The 18,845-nt window shown below is 44.1% G+C and overlaps 5 protein-coding genes and 1 pseudogene across 5 annotated transcripts; 5 read left to right on the top strand and 1 right to left on the bottom strand.

Moving 5' to 3' along the window:
* Window positions 1-3,506: 3,506 nt before the first annotated feature.
* LOC9632289 lies at window positions 3,507-5,616 on the top strand (annotated as a pseudogene).
* Window positions 5,617-7,213: 1,597 nt separating this feature from the next.
* LOC9632288 (solute carrier family 35 member F2) lies at window positions 7,214-9,259 on the top strand. The gene is made up of 11 exons (XM_024668508.1): window positions 7,214-7,477; window positions 7,530-7,624; window positions 7,792-7,849; window positions 7,919-8,113; window positions 8,230-8,306; window positions 8,366-8,448; window positions 8,506-8,557; window positions 8,606-8,674; window positions 8,724-8,810; window positions 8,866-8,930; window positions 8,984-9,259. Exons 1-11 carry the CDS (start codon window positions 7,273-7,275, stop codon window positions 9,156-9,158), a joined length of 1,161 nt encoding a protein of 386 aa, XP_024524276.1. The 5' UTR covers window positions 7,214-7,272; the 3' UTR covers window positions 9,159-9,259.
* Window positions 9,260-9,596: 337 nt separating this feature from the next.
* On the top strand, window positions 9,597-11,845 carry LOC9642229 (SPX and EXS domain-containing protein 3). The gene is made up of 12 exons (XM_024668500.1): window positions 9,597-9,828; window positions 9,882-10,048; window positions 10,102-10,194; window positions 10,263-10,379; window positions 10,430-10,525; window positions 10,649-10,762; window positions 10,816-10,869; window positions 10,927-10,974; window positions 11,024-11,162; window positions 11,222-11,387; window positions 11,436-11,505; window positions 11,566-11,845. Exons 1-12 carry the CDS (start codon window positions 9,774-9,776, stop codon window positions 11,809-11,811), a joined length of 1,365 nt encoding a protein of 454 aa, XP_024524268.1. The 5' UTR covers window positions 9,597-9,773; the 3' UTR covers window positions 11,812-11,845.
* Window positions 11,846-11,855: 10 nt separating this feature from the next.
* Window positions 11,856-13,152, top strand: LOC112344211. The gene is made up of 8 exons (XM_024668527.1): window positions 11,856-11,999; window positions 12,138-12,159; window positions 12,227-12,283; window positions 12,359-12,440; window positions 12,504-12,599; window positions 12,659-12,783; window positions 12,871-12,889; window positions 12,960-13,152. Exons 1-8 carry the CDS (start codon window positions 11,900-11,902, stop codon window positions 13,050-13,052), a joined length of 594 nt encoding a protein of 197 aa, XP_024524295.1. The 5' UTR covers window positions 11,856-11,899; the 3' UTR covers window positions 13,053-13,152.
* A 365-nt stretch (window positions 13,153-13,517) lies between these two features.
* Window positions 13,518-14,888, top strand: LOC9632287. Its single transcript, XM_024668518.1, has 2 exons — window positions 13,518-13,596; window positions 13,663-14,888. Coding segments are annotated over exons 1-2 (1,146 nt in total). The 5' UTR covers window positions 13,518-13,595; the 3' UTR covers window positions 14,808-14,888.
* Window positions 14,889-16,340: 1,452 nt separating this feature from the next.
* LOC9632286 ((+)-menthofuran synthase) lies at window positions 16,341-18,101 on the bottom strand. Its single transcript, XM_024674454.1, has 3 exons — window positions 17,650-18,101; window positions 17,041-17,585; window positions 16,341-16,980 (listed from the first exon to the last, which is right to left on the bottom strand). Exons 1-3 carry the CDS (start codon window positions 17,975-17,977, stop codon window positions 16,378-16,380), a joined length of 1,476 nt encoding a protein of 491 aa, XP_024530222.1. The 5' UTR covers window positions 17,978-18,101; the 3' UTR covers window positions 16,341-16,377.
* Window positions 18,102-18,845: the final 744 nt, after the last annotated feature.

The raw sequence follows: 18,845 nt of genomic DNA, 5'->3' as shown, positions 1-18,845 counted from the left end.
CAATCTTTCAATTGAAGTTGCTCCCTTCCTCCAGCAACAACCTGGGAATCTGCCAGCCTTTCATTCCCTCCTTCTGAAGAAGGCCTCGTCAACAACTTCATGTTCTGAAGAATACTAGCGTGCACAATTCTTGCTCCAAGTTCCGTCCTAGCTTTGAACTGTCTGCAAGTCGTTGCAACGGGCTTTAGAAGAATCTGAACCGCTGCCGTTAGTGCTGCCTCGTCCATGAGCTTTCCATCAGAAACATTGTCTGGTGGCATATAACGCGGCTCCGGAGCTGATTTGATGTCCACAAACGGATTGTTTACTTCCAATAAACGCCTATCGTAGCTGCTTTTCTGCAAAATGACGAACTCCCTCCCATAAACATTTTAGCATGGAAAACGGAACACTCACCTCTGCCAGAAAACGGTTGTCGACATACTTGGCCCGTTTTTTTGGTAGATCGTCCCAGACATTCTGATCTCCCGCCTTTCGCTTGCACACATTCGAAAGCTCTGCTTCCGTTTGACGCAGACGCTCGTCATATTCGTTCCGCTTGTCCCTTAGTTTTTCCACCTTGCGAGATAACTTTTCGGCCTTTCTCTGCACTACTTCTTCCTTTGATTTATCTCCTGCAACTTTCCTCATAGTTAACCCTAAAGAATAGGACTACTAAATTTATATTTAGGTATATCCTGAGCATCTTTAAAAAACCTGAAACCACATGATTGTGAAACCCATCTCCAGAGGAGCATGGACCTTCATGGAGTTTGCTCCAACGTGGTTATCTCTGGGTTGATCACCCATGCCTGCGTCTACTTAAGAGCAATGGAAATCGACCAATGGCAGTTCTCGGCATTTTGCTGCAGAGATTTGGTGAAGGGAAGATTGATCCATGGCAAATGAGTATCTGCGGGAATGTGGTGCTTGCAAATCTGCTGTTTAAGATGTGTGGAAAATGTGGCAGCGTGGAAGATGCGCACCTTGTGTTCAGAGCATCAAGCGCCATGATGCTTTCTCTTGCAATTTCATGCTGCGGGACTTTGCCTAGAACGGGCATCTGCAGCAGGCTCTGGATCTGTTTCATAGCAGTGCAGGGAAGAATGTCACCTCGTGAAATGCTATGGTTCCTCCATTTTTCCACAAGGAGTATCTCGCAGAAGCTGAGAAGAACTTTGGAAGAATGCCCGCCAGGAATGTGGTGTCTTGGAATACCATGTTAGCAGCGTATTCCCTAGCCGGGCATATGCTGGAATCGAAGAGCCTGGTCGATGTGGTGAACGAGAGGGATGCCGTTTCGTGGAATTCTTTTTTGGGTGCAGTCACCGAAGATCCTGATGCCCAGATTCTGGCAAATCAGGTGTTTGGGAGGAGGGATTGCATTTCGTGGAATGCAGTGCTGAAATCTTGCTATGTTCAGGAGGATTGCGCTACAAAGAAGAAGCGTGGATCATCTTTGAGCAAATGCGGCAGCGGAATTTGGTGTCTTGGACGAGCTTTGCTCGATGCTACGTGCAGACCGGACAGCTCAAGAAGTCACAATGCGTGTTCACAGCAAAGGGATTGCCTCTCATCGAACACCGTCTTCCCACTCTGGTGCTTTGGGAAGACCAGGAGCATGTTTGAGACCTTGCTTACAGAAAGACTGCATCACCTACACCACCATGCTCCAGGCATACACCCACAGCAGCAATCTGCCTCTTCATGATTTGAAATCTGGAAACAAATTGTGTTAATGATGCCTATGTGGCAGTAGTCTTAGGTATATGTACTCATTTATATATAGTTATATATAGGTTTTTCCACTTTCATAAAGCTCTCTTGATCCTAGGCATGGCATTTGCTGCATAAGAGGCTAGTGACAAAGAGGAGGATGAGCTTCGTAATTGCAATCCTTCTTGCAATGTTTAAGAATAATAGTAGTGAGAGATTTTAACAATCCAGGTGAAGAATTAAGTTTTGCATAACAACTCTTTACATGAATTTTTAACAATTGGGAAGAATGCTTATTAGCCAAAGATTGGGGAGTGTGGTGGTTCCAAGGCCAAAACCACATGCTAGAGGCAAGATTGAAACTATAATAATGTGTCTAAGCAAAGTTAAGGCCAAAAACAATGTTTTGGATAGTTTAGTTTAGTTTAGTTTACTTTTTTCATTAGCTCCACATGTTCTATTATTTCATCCTTGCTATGCACAATTTAAGCTTAGATCCAAGTGTGGATTAAGTGCTTAATTGTGAGTGGGGTTAGATAGTAGAGATGATGGTGGCAATAGTTATGTATTCATTCATGTATAATTATATAGTTCTTTCTTCCTTATGTGCATGAGTGTCTTTCTGCTTTCACATTGCTCTTAGCATACATATAGAAACAGATTAAATATGGCAGAATTGAATTGGGTCTTCAATGGATTAGGGGAGCACAACATTTTGTCCTCAAATTTCCTATTCAAAGCAATGAGTGAGAGGAAGTATTTCATTGAAGACAAGAGCATGCTTGATATGATGCCATACTAGGATATGGCATCTTGGACCATCATGATCACCATATTCCCTCTTAGTAGGTATCTGCAGGAGGTATAGATCTTGTTCCAAGAGATTCTTGAGAAGAATCTACTACCTTGGACAAGCATCATTGTCACTTGTGAGTGAGTTAGGCCCTTGTAACAAGTTAAATTTTTGTTTAAATGAATGTCACAGTGTTGTGGGTTTAAATCATGCTTCATTAACCTAGTTTCCCATAGTTTACATAAACATATGAGTCATAGAATCATCCCACATACAAAACATTAACTTATCAACTTTATCCCAATAACCTTCAGTTTTGGCAATTCTCTTACATCGAAAAGCCATGCATTTGAGGATTCAATGATATTGGATGTTAGATATTCAAATCTTTCACCCTCAACGTTTGAGATAATATATTCTTTATATTTATTAAAATAATACTTTATAAACTAGCATGAATTATTATTTTGCTTAAAAGTATCTTGTTTTTGCCACCCATCTTACTTTCCATAACCTTTCTAATGTAGTCAGTTGTATCATATTTTATATATTTTTATTTATGAAATTTCAAAGTCACTAAGTTCAAATAACCTTCCAAATTATAATATTTTATGTTTTTATATCATTGATAAATTAATTATAAATTATAGTCATTATAGTTTTATTAAATGAAATTCAGGAAATGCAAAGTGGTTAAAATATTCCTCAAATTAATATTAAGTTACATAAAATATTTAAAAATAATAAATAAAATTATATCCATAACAAATTATTGGCTAAAATTTTAATTAAAATTTAATGTAATTTTTTTAATGTTCTTTAATGTTTTCAGAACTTCTGTGTGGGTTTAAGGATTAAAATAAAAAATATCACTAATATTTTTGCCTTATTGTACTTTTACTTGAAAGGAATTTTAAAGTTCAAATTTCTCACAAAGTTGACAGATTTTATTTTACGAGGAGATACAAGCTCGAAGTGAATCCGACCAAAAGCAACAATATTATAAGAACACGCCATAGAATATGCCTGGTAGCTAAAGGAGCGACTCTCCTTGAGGCGAGAAATTTCTTGCGCTATAAAAAGCATGGCGCCGTGATGAGCTATGGGCGACCGCTGGCTTCTCGAATCCATGGGCGACAGCGAGCAGCAGCAGCGCGATCATCCGCAAGAGCAGCACCAGCAGCAGCGAGTGATCCTCAAATGGCTGGTTTCGTCCCCAAAATGGAGGGCGGTCGCAGCCCTGGGCCTGGGACAGGTCGTGTCGCTGCTCGTCACTGCCACGGGATTCACATCCTCGTTCCTGGCTCGCGAAGGTAGGGTTTTGCGAATTTCTAGCTCTTAATTCTCCTGTCAAGGGGTGCATGCGCCCACTGCCCAGGCATTTTGCAATTACGCGCTGCTGGCCATCGTTTGCGGATCGATTGTTCTTATCAAGCGGCCAAAGATCAAGGTCAGCGCTCACCTGTTCTCTGAGAATCTTTTAGAATTCCCCCCTAATCTAGTTTGTTTTGGTTGGTCCCGAGTTTGATAGTAGTAAAAGAGCTTTATTTCTTTGTGTGTGTGTTGTGTGTGCGTGTAGTTTCAGCTTCTTTTTGTCTAGCCTCTTACATCGATGTGGTGATTGTTCACAGGTACCTTGGTATGCTTTCCTGCTACTCGCCGTTGTGGATGTGGAAGCAAATTTTCTCGGTAAGTTTCACCGTGACCTTCTCTTTCTTTGTTCTTTTTATTGGTCACAAAGTTTTGCGACCCTGATCATTTTCTTCTCAGTTGTCAAGGCCTACCAATACACCTCGATCACAAGCGTCATGCTCCTTGATTGCTGGAGCATTCCCTGCGTGCTCCTTTTGACGTGGTTTTTTTCTCAAGACCCGGTACCGCATCGGGCATTTTGTTGGAGTCGGGATTTGCGTGACGGGGCTCGTGTTGGTGGTTCTCTCCGATGTTCACGCCAAAGATCGATCCGGTTTGTCCGCTTCAAAAGAAAAGAAACGAGTGTGTTTTGTGCTCGTTGAGTTGACGTGCTTGCATACTTGCAGCAGCCAAGCCTCGCTAACTTTGGTTTTATCTTCTCAGGTGGTAGTAATGTCGTCCTTGGAGACTTTCTCGTCATCGGAGCATCGATGCTATACGCAATTTCCAATGTTAGCGAGGTATGGTGCTGCTAAAATTTCTCTTTCACATGAACTCTCATCTGAATCCCTTTTATGATTTTCCTCAGGAATTTATAGTGAAGAAGATTAATCGGTTGAGCTGCTTGCTTTTCTCGGCTTGTTGGATCGATAATAAAGCGCGTTTTCAGTGTAGTAGCCTTTTGGATAATAGGATCGAACAGTGTTTTCTAAAAGACTTTTGTTTCAGGCTCGCTCTTGAACTGCATGAAATTCGTCACACTCAATGGACTGCAAATGCCGTAGGAACTCAAACCTCTTGCCTCTTTAATATTCCCGTGTTTCTCGCTAAGCTTTCCATTTTTGCAGATTGGTCCTTTTGTGGGATTTGCACTGGCCCAGTTTTCGTTTTACCTTCTCGTTCCAATTCTACTTCAGGTAAAGCGCAGATACATGTGTGCGTCCTCTTAAGCTTTCTTACACACTTTGGACACAGGGCAGTGGCTCGGCAATGTTTAACTTGTCTCTTCTCACGTCCGATATGTGGGCCGTCGCGATCCGTGCATTGGCCTACCATGAAGTCGTAAGTATTTTTACCAAGTTTGTCGTGATTTCTATCGTTTTCTTTTCAGGTGGATTGGCTCTACTTTGTGGCGTTTGGAACAGTGGCAATAGGACTGTCTTTGTATTCTTACTTGTAAGTTTCGTGGCACCTCTTTTTTTTCTCGCTAACTCCACCTCCTTTTGTTATAGTGGTGAGCCCAGACCAAAGAAACAACAAGCAGCTGCAGAACTGGACGAGCCAGGACTCGAAGAAATCGTCGCGGAACATCCTGTGAAAGAAGATAGCGGTACACATTCTAAAAGCACTAACAAGGAAGAAAAGCAGCAGTTTTTTCCCGACAAACGGGATAACAACGACGATGCACAGATTGAGCTTTGATGCTGGAAAAACTATATGTATACTTCTATCACTAATTGTTTGCTTTCTTCGTGAAGAAAGCACTGTTTCTCGGACTCGCCGTCGTCCACTTTAGGATTGTGAGTCGCTAACGATAACTCCAACTAATGCAGGGGGTTTTAAGCCAGGGAGAGATCTTCCAAGGTTCATCTCGAAGAGGAGCGTTTACTCATGGGTAAGGGAGGTAAGCTGCTAACAGAGATTTTATATTTGATTTGATCTCTCGTGATTCATGGCAGGCAAGAAAGATCACGGGTTCCTTAAAGGAATGTAAGTTGTTCTTGGTTCGATGTAAAATCTTTGGTTCTAAAACTTTGTTATTTGTGATTCGCAGCTTAGCAGCAATGTGTTGCTGCTGCTTGCTTGATGAATGCTGCTGTGATCCCACTGTGATCATTGTAGGCGATTAAACGCGCCAGTTTCTTTTCTTTAAAAAAAAAAAAATTAAAAATTTCTAATGTCCACGTACACGCGGCTTTGGCGGTGGCGAGAATCCTTGACGAGGAAAGATCTATCAGCGCAACTGATGCCGATGAGCAGCCCTCTCCACTCGAGCAGATTCCGGTATCGTATTCAATGCTCGAGAGCGAAATTCATATAGATAGAGGTGAATTCGCAGCTACTGTCGAAGCCTGCTTGAAATTCTTCTGGTTCTCTCCGAGTTTGTCTTTCAGTCTATTTTCTCGTAGCAGTCTGTCTGTTTTTTCAACCATGATCGCAGCAATATAATTAATTAATAATTGATCATTGTCATTGCATAAATTTATTATGGCAAACATCGCTACTTCTCAGCAATATAATTTAACTTCTTCTAAGCATACATGAGCAATTTTTTATGGGAGCCCAATGTACTCTTCCCCTAGCAAGGCCCACAGTTGACTGCAATTCACCAAATTATTTTAAAAGAAAAGATTAAGAGCTTAGGACAAAATTCAGGCTTTTTATATCGCTCCTCTCAACTCCTTTGCCATGCATATGTTTTCTTTCTCCCCTTCTCCTTTATAGTCTGTCATCCCTTGTAATCTTCTCAAATCTCTTCAACCTCCCTCAAGCACAAGCCCTCTTGCTATTTTCCCTACATTAATTCCCACAAGGAAATAATATTATCTCAAGATTCCCCTTTCTAATCCTCTTTAGAAGCTTTCTTATTTTCTTCCTAAATTACAAAAATATTTCATTCCCTCAACTTTGTCACCTTTTCTAATCTGAATAATTCAATGTTTCCAAAAGTTGCTATCAAATGACTTTGAGATGGAAATCCTTTGATGATGCTAGCAAGTAATATATTCAAAACTTTGGTGGTTGAAACATTAAACATCACAACTATATAATTTTCTTAAGAGACCAAGGCAATATATTCAACTTAGGTTGTTGAAACATCACTGCAATGTAACAAACAAGACAATGATAATATTAATTAGAGGCCAAAGTAAGGGAAAAGTGAACATTTACTTGCTTGCAGGTGACCTTGCAAGGTAAGTTTCCTTCAGGTGACATGCGAGTCAAGGTTGCGATTATCACCCAGGATGAACACACATCCGGGAAACTTCCAGCCTCTCCAAGAAGGAAATCACAACACTGTAATGTTTGAAAAAGAAGAAAAATCCCGGATCTGAGTATAGTGATTGCTCCAAAGGCAAGTACTAGAATATTATAAGAAGTCCCTGTCAACGAGGCAGACGATTTCATGCGCTACGGCGCAGTGATAAGTTATGGGTGACCGCTGGCTTCTCGAATCAATGGGCGACCGGGAGCAGCAGCAGCAGCACGACGATGATCATCTGCAGCAGCGAGTGATCCTGGAATGGCTGGTTTCGTCTCCAAAATGGAGGGCGCTCGCAGCCCTGGGCCTGGGACAGGTCCTGTCGCTGCTCCTCACTGCCACGGGATTCACATCCTCGTTCCTGGCTCGCGAAGGTAGGACCTGGTAGGCTTATATGAACCTCTAGCTTGATTCTCTTGTCAAAAGGGGTAAATGCGCCCACTGCCCAGGCTTTTTTCAATTACGCGCTGCTGGCCATCGTTTGCGGATCGATTGTTCTTATCAAGAGGCCAAAGATCAAGGTCAGCGCCTGAAAATCATTTTAATCTTCCCTCTATTCGTGCTTGTTCTTGTTCATGAGTTGATTATACTTTCTTCTCTTTGTGTGTGTGTGTGTGTGTGTGTGTGTGTGTGTAGTTTCAGCTTCTTTTTGTCTAGCTTGTTACATCGATGTAGTGATTGTCAACAGGTACCTTGGTATGGTTTCCTGCTACTCGCCATTGTGGATGTGGAAGGAAATTATCTCCGTAAGTTTCACCTTGCGATTCTTCATTTTTTCTTTGGTCACATCGACTCTGGCCGCTTTCTTTCTTCAGTTGTCAAGGCCAACCAATACACTTCGATCACAAGCGTGATGCTGCTTGACTGCTGGAGCACTCCCTGCGTCCTCCTTTTGACGTGGTTGTTTCTCAACACACGGTACCGCCTCGGGCATTTTTTTGGAGTCGGGATCTGCGTGACGGGGCTCGTGCTGGTGGTTCTCTCCGATGTTCACGCCAAAGATCGATCCGGTCTGTCCACCTCAAAAGAGAAGAGACGAGTGTGTGTTTCACTCGTTGAGTTGACGTGCCTCCGTACTTACAGCAACCAAGCATCGCTAACTTCGGTTTTGGTTTTATCTTCTCAGGTGGTAGTAATGTCGTCCTTGGAGACATTATCGTCATCGGAGCATCGATGCTGTACGCAATTGGCAATGTCACCCAGGTATGCGTGCTGCCAACTTTTTTCTTTCACGTCTGAATCCCTTTTTCGATTTTCCTCAGGAATTTATAGTGAAGAAAACAAGTCCGGTTGAGCTGCTTGCCTTCCTCGGCTTGTTTGGATCGCTTATAAACGGCATTCAAGTGTAAGTAGTCTTTGGATTATAGATTCGAACAGCGTTTTTCAATGACTTTTGTTCCAGACTTGCTCTTGAACTGCATGAACTTCGTCACATTCAATGGACTGCAAATGCCGTAGGAACACACTCTCGCGTGTTTTCGCTAAGATTTTCATTTCTGCAGATTGGACCTTTTGTGGGATTTGCACTGGCACAGTTTTCTTTCTACATTCTCGCTCCAATTCTACTTCAGGTATACATCTATGCATCCTCTAAAGCTTTTATACACACTCTGGACACAGGGCAGTGGCTCGGCAATGTTTACCTTGTCTCTTCTCACGTCCGATATGTGGGCCGTCGCGATACGTGCATTGGCGTACCATGAAGACGTAAGTATTTACCAAAGCTTGTATTTTATCGTGATTTCTATCGTTTTCTTTTCAGGTGGATTGGCTCTACTTTGTGGCGTTTGGAACAGTGGCCATAGGACTGTCTTTGTATTCATGCTTGTAAGTTTCGTGGTACCTCCTTTTTTCGCTAACTCCTGTTCCTTTTGTTTTAGTGGCGAGCCTAGACCAGAGAAAGAAGCAGAAGATACAGAACTGGACGAGCCAATGCTCGAAGAAATCCTCGCGGAAGATCCCGTGACAGAAGATTGCGAAACGAATTCCGGATCCAAAAACACTAACAAGGAGGAAAACCAGCAGTTTTTTCCCGACAAACGGGGACGACGATGACGAAAGAGATTGATCGAAAAACCAATCCAGCCTACATATTCTATATATCACTAATTTTGTTTGCTTTCTTTGTGAAGAAAAGCTCGCTGTAAATTCTCGGACTCGCCGTCCTCCACTAGAATTGTGAGTCGGGAACGGTAACTCCAACTAAGACAGGGGGTTTTTAAGCGAGGGATATTATCATGGGTAAAGGGAGGTAAGTTGCTAGCGATTTGCGAAGTGATTTTAGATTTGTTCCATGAGGCAAGAAATATCACCAAAGGTCTTGAAACTAAAACCTTTGCTTCTAAAACCTGGTTATTTATGATTCGCAGCTTAGCGGCGATGTGACGAATTCTGTTGTGATCCCACTGTGATCATTGTAGGCGATTAAAACGCGCCACTTTCTTAATTAAAAATTCATCAAAATGTCCACGTACACGTAGTTGACGTTTGCATCCGACGGTTGATACTTAGCCTCGTGGCTTGTATTTGTTCGTCCGATCCCAGTGAGGCCCTGAGGGCTAGGGTTGATCCAAGATGCGCTGATTCTTGAATTGGGCATCGCGATCGGGCGGCGCCGGGTAGAATGCGGGAGCTGCCGCCGGTGGCGAGAACCCTTGATGAGCGTAGCTGATGCCGATGAGCAGCCCTCTCCACTCGCGCAGCAGATCGAATTTGCTTGATCCCGGTATGTTATTCAATGCTCGAGAACGACAGCTCTTAAATTTTTATGCTTCCCAGATAGAGGAGGAGCTCCAGAAGCCATGAATTTGCTTGAAGATTCTCCGCCAGCGACTGTGGAGCCCCTAAAATTGAAGCCTGCAAATTCTTCTTCTGGTTATCTCCGAGGTTGGCTTCCTCGCTCGCCAATCTATTTTCTCATCGCATGGGCGATCGTGTGTGTAAAGGTATTCTTTCGCATTTGGTTCGATATGTGTTTTTCTAGCTCGGTGCTATCTAGATCGCCAAAGATTCCATCGAGAAAATGGATACAACACTGAGGGGTAGTTTCTTCTACGAAGCATTTTTGTACTACAATCCATTAGTTATGGTGGTATGTCTCAACTATTGTTCTATTGCTCATTCTCGAGATGCAAACAAGCTTTTTGGTTGTCTTTGCAGGCTATGATGGTGTGGTTGTGGGGAGTAAATCTCTGGGCATTTCTACATTATCGTGTGAACTATAGCAAGATCTTTGATCTTGATCAGAACCATTTAACGCACAAACATATATGGAAGGTAGTGGTGTTCTTTCTTATTTTTCCTCCTCTTAATTCTCGTCAGTGCAGGTTGCCTCTTGGATGACCATTGTCATCTCGACCAGCATGACAACTTATCTGTATCTTTATTCCAACGGGGAAGCGAACTACGCTGCATCGCAGCCAGTGTATAATCCACACTTTTCCCCACTCTTGCTGCTTGTTGATGATGGTGTGCTTTGCTGAAATGATTCTATTCATTGTTTGCTATTGCTTCCTTTTTCCCTCTAACAGCTTCGTTTCTCACAGGCCATTCTTTACATCGGCCTGCCGCTCGTGTTAATTCTACCTTTTGATGTCCTTTATCGTTCATCGCGATTCTTCTTTCTTGGTACGTTATTGAGACTTTCGCTACCGCTGCAGGTTCGTTGAAAATCTAACTCGCTGTGCCTGAACTAATGGTTTTGTTACGCCAGCCTATCACCTTTGCAGATTTTTTTGTAGCAGACGTGCTTACCTCTATGTCCAAGGTTCGCCCGCCGCGAGTAGAGTAACAAAGAAATGGATTTGAGATGTTTCTTTTGCAGGTGCTATCGGATATTGAGCGGTCGCTGTGCAGGATGTATCATCGTCAGGTATGCCGTGTTGCTTTCTCCTGTTTCTTGTGTAACGCTCTTTTATCAGGCTGCTTTTGAGGCAGAGGAGTTATGCGGGAGTCACTCCATATGGATACCTTGCATTCTTGCGCTTCCTTACTTGTTCCGATTCGCGCAGTGTCTGAGGCAGTATACGGACACGAAAGAGCGATCTTGTCTTTTCAACGGTATGTCCTGACCGTTTCTCTTCTTTTCTTGTGATTGATCTCGTGTAAATCCCTCGCAGCTTTGAAGTATTCGACAGCCTTCCCCGTGGTTTTCCTGTCCGCGCTCAAGTATCACGTACTTCCCGAGTACTGGGAAGGTGTCTATCGCCCACTCTGGTTACTTTCTAGCGTGGTTAATTCTTTCTACTCGTTCTACTGGGATATCAGCCGAGACTGGGACTTCAGGTAACTTTCCAATTCTCTCCGTCCTCTCTCTCACAGTTTTCGTCGCAGCCTCTTCTCCGGTATCTCCAGGACCAAAAACGTGGGACTCAGGGCTCACCTCGTCTACAATCCTCGATGGGTGAGTGAGTGAAGCATTAACCCGAGTGTCTCTAAACACAACCGGTGACTTCCCTACTAGGTGTACTACTGGGCGATTGGAAGCAACTTACTCCTTCGCTGTGCCTGGACTTACAAGCTCTCGGCGCACCTTCGCCACAACTACTTGACGGTGTTCACATTCTCGGGGCTGGAGATGCTGCGGCGGTTCCAGTGGATTTTTTTCCGGGTGGAGAACGAGCACAACCGGCTGCTGTTACGTACTTCCTCGTCGCCAGAGACCGAAATGGGCCTTTTAGCCACCGACGACGAAGAACACGTTGTTTAAAGGGCCTGTGTTAATGAATTCTTTTTGGTTTAAACTTGTATACCCTAGGCGGTGTCTTAGCGAGGGTGGGGAATAGCGAGGGCGGGGAATGGCGTCTTCCAAGAACATGGATGCGCTCAATGCGAGGAAGCAACTGCCGAATGTATGGCAGGCGCCGCTGATGAGCACTCCAGCCAGAGATCCGCTGTGTAAGCTCCTAGAATCAGCTCGTTGTGTGTGTGGCATTGCTAGATCTCGAGATTTCTTCGAGAATTCAGCCTTCTCGACTAGGCTAGGGATTTACTCTTGAGATCCAGTGGACTGACTCGTTTGATCACCTCGCGCAGTTTGTTTCTACAGCATCTTCTGGTAAGGATCCATGTCGCGAAAATATTTCGCTTCCTCTTTGTTTGACTGTGTGTGATTCGTTTTGCAGCCCCTTTTGTGCCGCGTACCAGCTGCGTGGAAGATCTTTGCACAATGACTGGTCACGGTTAGTGTTTTTTCCCCTTCTTCTTCTTCTCCTCTTCCGCTGGGAGAAAACTTTGACGCTTTGATGGTTCTGTAGCTATCAATGTTGCGGTGGAGGCCTGCCATGCAGCGGCCGTTGTGGAGAGCCCAAATGTCCTCGCTTCTGTGCTGCCACTGAAGTAAGTCTTTTAGAAGTTTCATGATCTTAAAAACTTTCCAATGTTTTTGTCCTTTTTTTCCAGGCCGTGCTTTGCTTTCCAATGTCTGTCACTGCAACAAGGTTTATGATACAGGACTCCTTGGGGATCCAAAACACAAAGTGTGACAACTGCATCATTGTAAGTTTTCCAGTGTCAAAAGATTTCAACACTTGACACCATCAAATCTCTACTTCTAGGCGACGATGTGGTTTCTCCAGTACCTCAACTGTATCTGCTGGCTGGTTGCAACTTTTACTAATGTGCCATTCATTGACGACGCAGCTCTCGTTGTCGACAGAGTTGCGGATATTGCCTACTGCAGGTAAAGATTTGTCACACTTGTCGCTCTGTCATCCAGGACTGACGATATCGTGCTCCTCAACTTTTGTTACTTTGTTTTTTCTCGCAGTGTGTGCGCGTGCATGCAGGTGAGTCACTCCAAAGAAAAATTCCTTCCGACATCATCACTGAGCTAAGCTTTTGTGTTTTATATTGCAGACACAGCATAAAGTGGAGCTTGATGTTCGCGATGGATTAAAGCCCGCCGTATCGCGCACGCCTCCAGCAATGCAGGAGATGTCGCGAAAATAGCTAGTAACCGGCTGCTGGTATTCTCTCTCTTTCGGTTTCGTACTAGCTAGTTTCCTTTCATTGTACTCATGATTCATTGAAATGCTTTTTCCACAGCACACGTTTCTCGCAAACCAAGACAGGTACCGAAAACTCGGGCTTCATCTTTTCACGAGAAGCTCGCGAGCGAGAAACGAAGAAAAATCGAGAGGTAAGTGTCAGGTCCTTGCTGTGATCGATCGAGATCTAAAAACCGACTGGAAGAACTCTCCAGAGATTTTTTTGCTAACAGATTCCATTCAAGTGAGTCCGTGCAGTGGTTCGAAGAAACCGACGCATCGTCCAACGGGGAAGAGAAAGTAAACGAAGCATCGCTTTCTTTCTTTTCTTTGGAAGATCCTCCATTACGGTACATTTGTGAGATGGAATTTTGGTTAAGATATGGTGGCAGTGGTGGTGGTGTCTCTCTTTTGCAGGGAAAGCGTGGGGTAATGGTGGATCCCAGGACTCGAACGCCACACCCGCCCTGGACGATAGCGCAGTATCACTGGCTAGGAAGCTAAGAGTGGGGCTCTCAATTCGTAGGATCGATCTCTTTTCTTTTTCACCTCCTCGTTCTTTCATTTTCTAGTGCGACGAGGAAGAACAGCAATGAAGAAGCACCAGTTTGGGAGCGCTCCCAGCAGCTACTGCAGCAATTTGGTGGTGATGCTCTTCGCGCTGATCGTGGCCTTCACGCTCGGATTTCTAGCGTCTCCAATTGTGAGAACTTCTCCTAGCTCGCCTCCTCCTCTCCAATCTTCATCATTCCCTTCCTCGTCGCCCTCTTCGTCTTCTTCCTCCGCTGCATTGACCGCGTGCTCGTCTTCATCGCCGTCGATCCAAGAGAAGAAGGAAGCGAATCTGGGCGACAACGTGGCGAATATCCAGCCTCAATCCGACGATGGATTCGTGAGCCACGTCAGATCGCTGCCGGACGACCTCCTCCGCTTCCACTACGACTGCCAGGCGGCGCCGTCGCGGGGCCGAGACGCCGCCTCCGCCCGCGCGGCCGTCATTGACGAGGTGTTTGACGGCACGTCGCCCTTCACGGCCTTCCCGCCCCCCCACATTGCCCGCCTCCTCAAGCCCCACAAGATCAAAGGCTGGGGCTCAGATCACCCCGTATTTGCGCGCCTCGTCCAGGAAATCCGCCCCAAAATCGTGGTGGAGCTCGGATCCTTCCTGGGCGCGTCGGCGATCCACCTCGCCAAGCTCATCCGCGAGCAGCAGCAAGGCGGCAGTGATTTCGTGATCTTCTGCCTGGATGATTTCCGGGGCTGGCCAGGGTTTCGCAAGGTCTTCACGGACATCCGGCAGGAGCACGGCAATGTGATGCTCTTCAACCAGTTCTTGCAAAATGTGGCCTTCTCCAACGCTAGCAATAACATTGTGCCGGTGCCATTCTCCACCAACACGGGGCTCTACAAGCTGTGCGAGCTGGGCATCTCGGCGGATCTGATCGAGGTGGACGCCGGGCACGATTTTCACTCGGCGTGGACGGACATCAATCTCGCGTGGTCGCTCATGCGGCCCGACGGCAAATCCATCATGTTTGGGCACGATTACTTCAATGGAGCCGACTACCACGGCGTGCGCAGGGCGGTGGATCTCTTTGCACGTCTCAAGGGGCTGCGGGTGGAGCCGGATGGGCAGCACTGGATCTACAGGAAGATTGATGGGAAGAAGCCCAAGGGGAAGAAGAAGAACAGGGGAAAGGAGGAATTGCCCCTTTGAAAAGTAGGAATATACTTGCTTGTTTCTTATGTAAAACTATTAGATTAAATAATTATATCTTATAAACTTACTTACACTTCATTATAAATATTTATTTTATCTAACTTTGATTATGTTCTTAGTAAACTCAAAAGCACATAACTAAGTCTAGGTGTTATGCTTCCCAATTTCTCCCCTTCAAGGATATTTTAATTACATATCCTCAAAAAATTTCAATTGATAAAAATATTAAAATAGAAATAGGAATTATTTTAAAATATTAAATATGGAATTAAAATAAAATATAATTTATATTTTTATTAAGATTTTAAGAGCTTGTTAGGAGATGACAAAATTAATAATAAAATATTAAAATAATAGAGAAGAAAATATGAATTTGTGTTAAACATTTTTGCTCTCGAAACTAATTTAATCAAACCCTCAATTAATCCAAATTAGGTAGTAGTAGTAGTGATAGCAAATATATAAGTAACACTCTAAACTGGTAAAAAATATAGAGAGATGGCAAATACATAAATAATTAATGTGATGTTAAGTGGATATTGTTATTGAAAATTTACAACTAACTAAAAAATATAAGCATGATGAAATAAATGTCTCAAAATACAATCACTAAAGGAATACCCAAGTTAATTTATCAAATAATAAGACATACTTAATTGTATGACAATGAGATGTAATTATATGTTGTCCACATATGTTATAACACCTTAGCAATAAAGCATTTTAATGTCTCAAAAACATTGATATTAATTAAATAATAGTTTTGATGACTCTATATATGTAAGTATATTAAAATCTTTATTCATACTTATGATATGCATTGACAAACTAAAATGTTATGACATAACTTCTTTAACCCTTTTCTCTTGCTCCAGGACTTAGTAAATTTAATTTTATAAATTTCACCTTTTTAAATATTTGATAGTTTGTGATATTAGTACTTTAAATTAACCTCAAAGTTCTACTCATTAATAATAGTAGTGAAGACTCTAGAAAATCAAAAAAAATTTAAATAATTTTTTTTTTATATAGTGAGTTGTATTAAAAGAATAGTGATTTTAGAGAAGCCTTAAATGAACTATTTATAAAAATTTGTAAATTAAAGAAAATATTAAACAGTGTTACCACAAAACTAGTGAAATTTTTTGCATAATCCATAATAGTGTTATATAAGGAAGCAATACAACCCAAAACCTCCATTAAATATTATTTTAAATAAAAAAAACTTTAAATTCAAGAACTTACTGTAGTAGGTTTTGCATTTGTGCTCTTTTTTATCTTTTTAAAATTTTTTTTTGCTCTCTTATGTTGCTTTTTTGTTTAACTTTATCCTTTACATAATTTAATAATGTCTTAAATTAAATACCTAAAACATTTCTTAATTGAAAATATACTTACTTTATCTATATATTATTTTACCTCCTCTCAATGAATTTTAGGATAATAAGACTCAGTTGTATAATAAATTTATAGCATTAATAAGGTATGGATATCGAAGTTTAATATCGAAGGATTTTCACTAAGAAAAAGTATAAAAAGTTTACTTGTAAGTTAAAACAAAAGAGCTTTAAATTCTTGATGATATAGTAAGCTCAAGAGGAACTGCTCTAGGTAGTGTCAAACCAGATCCTTCACTCATGTCAAGTTCCTTGCCGCTAGGGTTCTTCCACTCAAAGCCATGCACAAGGTTGGCCAGGACGAAATGCACCACTCGCAAACCAAGCTGGATTCCGGGGCACCCTCTTCTTCCAGATCCAAAAGGGAGCATCTCAAAGTCGCGCACGCCAACAATGTCGATGTTTCTCTCCACAAACCGCTCCGGCTTGAACTTGAGAGGCTCCTCCCAGCAGCGCTCATCCCTGGCGATCTCATAGTTATTGATGAAGACCCGTGTTCCCTCCGGAACAAAGTAGTCCATCACCTGGCATGGCTGTGCCGCCTGGAAGATGAGTATCGCAGCAGGCGGATGGAGACGAAGGGTTTCTTTCACCACTGCGTCCAGATAGACGAGTTTGTCGAGGTGGGCTTCTTCTACCTTGAGTGACGATGGCCCGACCACGCTGTGTAGCTCTTCCAGGAGCCTGGACATGATTCTGGGATTGTTGATGAGCTCCGCCATCGCCCACTCGATCGTCACTGCGCTAGTGTCTGTTCCAGCACCGATCATGTCCTGCGAATAGAGATGATAACAATAGTTTCCAATGCTAATTTAACAAGATCAGGAACTCACCAGGACGATTGCCTTCATGAAGGAATCCGACTTGGAGAAGAGCTCGTTTCGCAGCATTATGCTGATGAAATCGTCGCCAATATCCCCGCCTTTCCTGCGCTGCTCGTCGACAAGCCGCTGCATGTACTCGTCAACTTGCTTGTACAAGCGCTTGGCATGGGCCGCTTTTCTCAAGTCGAGCCACTGCAGCCATGGCATGGTGTCTCCCACGTAAAACTCTCCCGCCGCGACGAACACCTCCTTTAGCAAGTGCTTAAACCGCAGAGCTTCCTCGTTCCTCCGGTGGCCATTCCCCACAACTTTTCGCAAGATCATGCCGTAAGTAACATCCGAGATCACCTGCGTGAGGCTAACAGTGCGCGGCATTGGACCCCTCGAGGCCTCCACAAGCTTTGCCACGGCCAGAGCCATCTCCTCGGCTCTCGCGGCTTGCGAGAGCTCGATTTGCCTCAACGTCAGTAGCTCCAGAGTGCAAAGCTTCCTCACGTTTCGCCAGTACTCGCCATAGGGCGTCCATAGAATTCCATCGGCACCGAAAATCTTGGCTGGATAGATAGAACGAGCGTCGAGGGTCACAGTCTACAGACTCAATTATCACTGGACACTGACCTGGTGATAGGAAAGGCCTGGAAGAATAAGTGGAGTCGCGGACTCGGATGGCCTCTCTGGCGGCTTGGGCAGAGGAGATGACCAAGTGAGGAGAGCTCCCAAACTTGAGGAACACACAGGGGCCGTGCTCTCGAGCGATTTCCCCGAAGGCACGGTGGAGATGCTTGCCAAGAACCAGATGCAAGTGCCCGATTAATGGGAGTGCCCTTGGCGATGGCGGCAGCGAGCATCCAGCTCCTCCAGATGGTTGGCGAAGAATCCATGATTTCAGGAGGAGAGCCACGGAGAGCCCGAAGAGCACTGCAAGCGGAGCGATCCACGTCTCCATAGCTCTCGCAAATTAGCAAACTCTATTAATTGACTTTGAAGTCGCTTGGAGTCGGTCGAGTTTTTCTCTTTGTTTCTTTTTTTCTTTTTTCTTGACCAGTAAAAGGAAAAAGTTCTAGAATGAGAGCGTTTGTTTCTGAGAAAGGTCATTTAAACCCGAATAAAAATTACATAAAATCATTCTTGCGAGAGTTTTAGCTAGTGCTAGCGATGGAGCTCTAACAATCTCTCATGCATGAGAGAGAGAATGAGAGAGAGAGAGAGAGAGAGAGATTAATCTTCTAAAACTTTAGTGCTATGGAAGGAGAGAACCAATCTAGCTCTCAAAAATATTTATGCGAACTTTGCATGGATGGAGAGAGAGAGAGAGTTTAACCGAGTTTCTCTACCTAGGGCTTTTGTATTTCTCTCCCTCCTAGATCGGTCGATCAATCCATTGATCGACCCAATGGCGTCGGCGTCGTGGGCGCTGCGGCTGCGCGAGCTGAGTGAAAGGTATGGCAAGGTCGCGGTGGGCGTGCATTTCTCCGTGTCCGCCATCTCCACCGGGACCATCTACCTGGCCATCAAGAACAACGTCGATGTGGTAGCGCTCCTGGAGAAAGTGGGGCTCGTCTCCAAGAAAGCCCCCGAGGACACACCCAGCGGCGCCGCCGGAGTGGAGCGAGTCTGGAGCGAATCCGAGGAGAGCAGCGGCAGTCCCGACATGGCCCAGAAGATCGATGATCCCAGCGGCGCCGACGCCGACCCTTCTGCTCCTCCGTCCAAGGAGAAGAAGCGATCGGATGGGGCCATGGGAGCTCTGGGCCTGGCTCTTCTCTGCAACAAGGCTCTCTTCCCAGTCCGTGTTCCAATCACTGTCATGCTCA

Source organism: Selaginella moellendorffii, unplaced genomic scaffold (genome assembly GCF_000143415.4).
Source record: "Selaginella moellendorffii unplaced genomic scaffold, v1.0 SELMOscaffold_0, whole genome shotgun sequence".
Lineage (NCBI taxonomy): Eukaryota > Viridiplantae > Streptophyta > Lycopodiopsida > Selaginellales > Selaginellaceae > Selaginella > Selaginella moellendorffii.
This window is presented reverse-complemented; position numbering and strand designations above follow the sequence as displayed.

Bases quoted from the DNA above. Each gene is read 5' to 3' on its own strand.
- LOC9642229 (XM_024668500.1), top strand. From the start codon at position 9,774: ATGCCGATGAGCAGCCCTCTCCACTCGCGCAGCAGATCGAATTTGCTT. The intron at 10,975-11,023 runs GTATGCCGTGTT...CTCTTTTATCAG, and splicing joins GCAGGATGTATCATCGTCAG to GCTGCTTTTGAGGCAGAGGA. The intron at 11,388-11,435 runs GTAACTTTCCAA...TTTTCGTCGCAG, and splicing joins AGCCGAGACTGGGACTTCAG to CCTCTTCTCCGGTATCTCCA.
- LOC112344211 (XM_024668527.1), top strand. From the start codon at position 11,900: ATGGCGTCTTCCAAGAACATGGATGCGCTCAATGCGAGGAAGCAACTG. The intron at 12,160-12,226 runs GTAAGGATCCAT...TTCGTTTTGCAG, and splicing joins TGTTTCTACAGCATCTTCTG to CCCCTTTTGTGCCGCGTACC. The intron at 12,600-12,658 runs GTAAGTTTTCCA...CTCTACTTCTAG, and splicing joins AGTGTGACAACTGCATCATT to GCGACGATGTGGTTTCTCCA.
- LOC9632288 (XM_024668508.1), top strand. From the start codon at position 7,273: ATGGGTGACCGCTGGCTTCTCGAATCAATGGGCGACCGGGAGCAGCAG. The intron at 8,307-8,365 runs GTATGCGTGCTG...GATTTTCCTCAG, and splicing joins CAATTGGCAATGTCACCCAG to GAATTTATAGTGAAGAAAAC. The intron at 8,675-8,723 runs GTATACATCTAT...CTCTGGACACAG, and splicing joins TCGCTCCAATTCTACTTCAG to GGCAGTGGCTCGGCAATGTT.
- LOC9632286 (XM_024674454.1), bottom strand. From the start codon at position 17,977: ATGGAGACGTGGATCGCTCCGCTTGCAGTGCTCTTCGGGCTCTCCGTG. The intron at 17,586-17,649 runs GTCAGTGTCCAG...CTATCTATCCAG, and splicing joins CAGGCCTTTCCTATCACCAG to CCAAGATTTTCGGTGCCGAT. The intron at 16,981-17,040 runs GTGAGTTCCTGA...CTCTATTCGCAG, and splicing joins TCATGAAGGCAATCGTCCTG to GACATGATCGGTGCTGGAAC.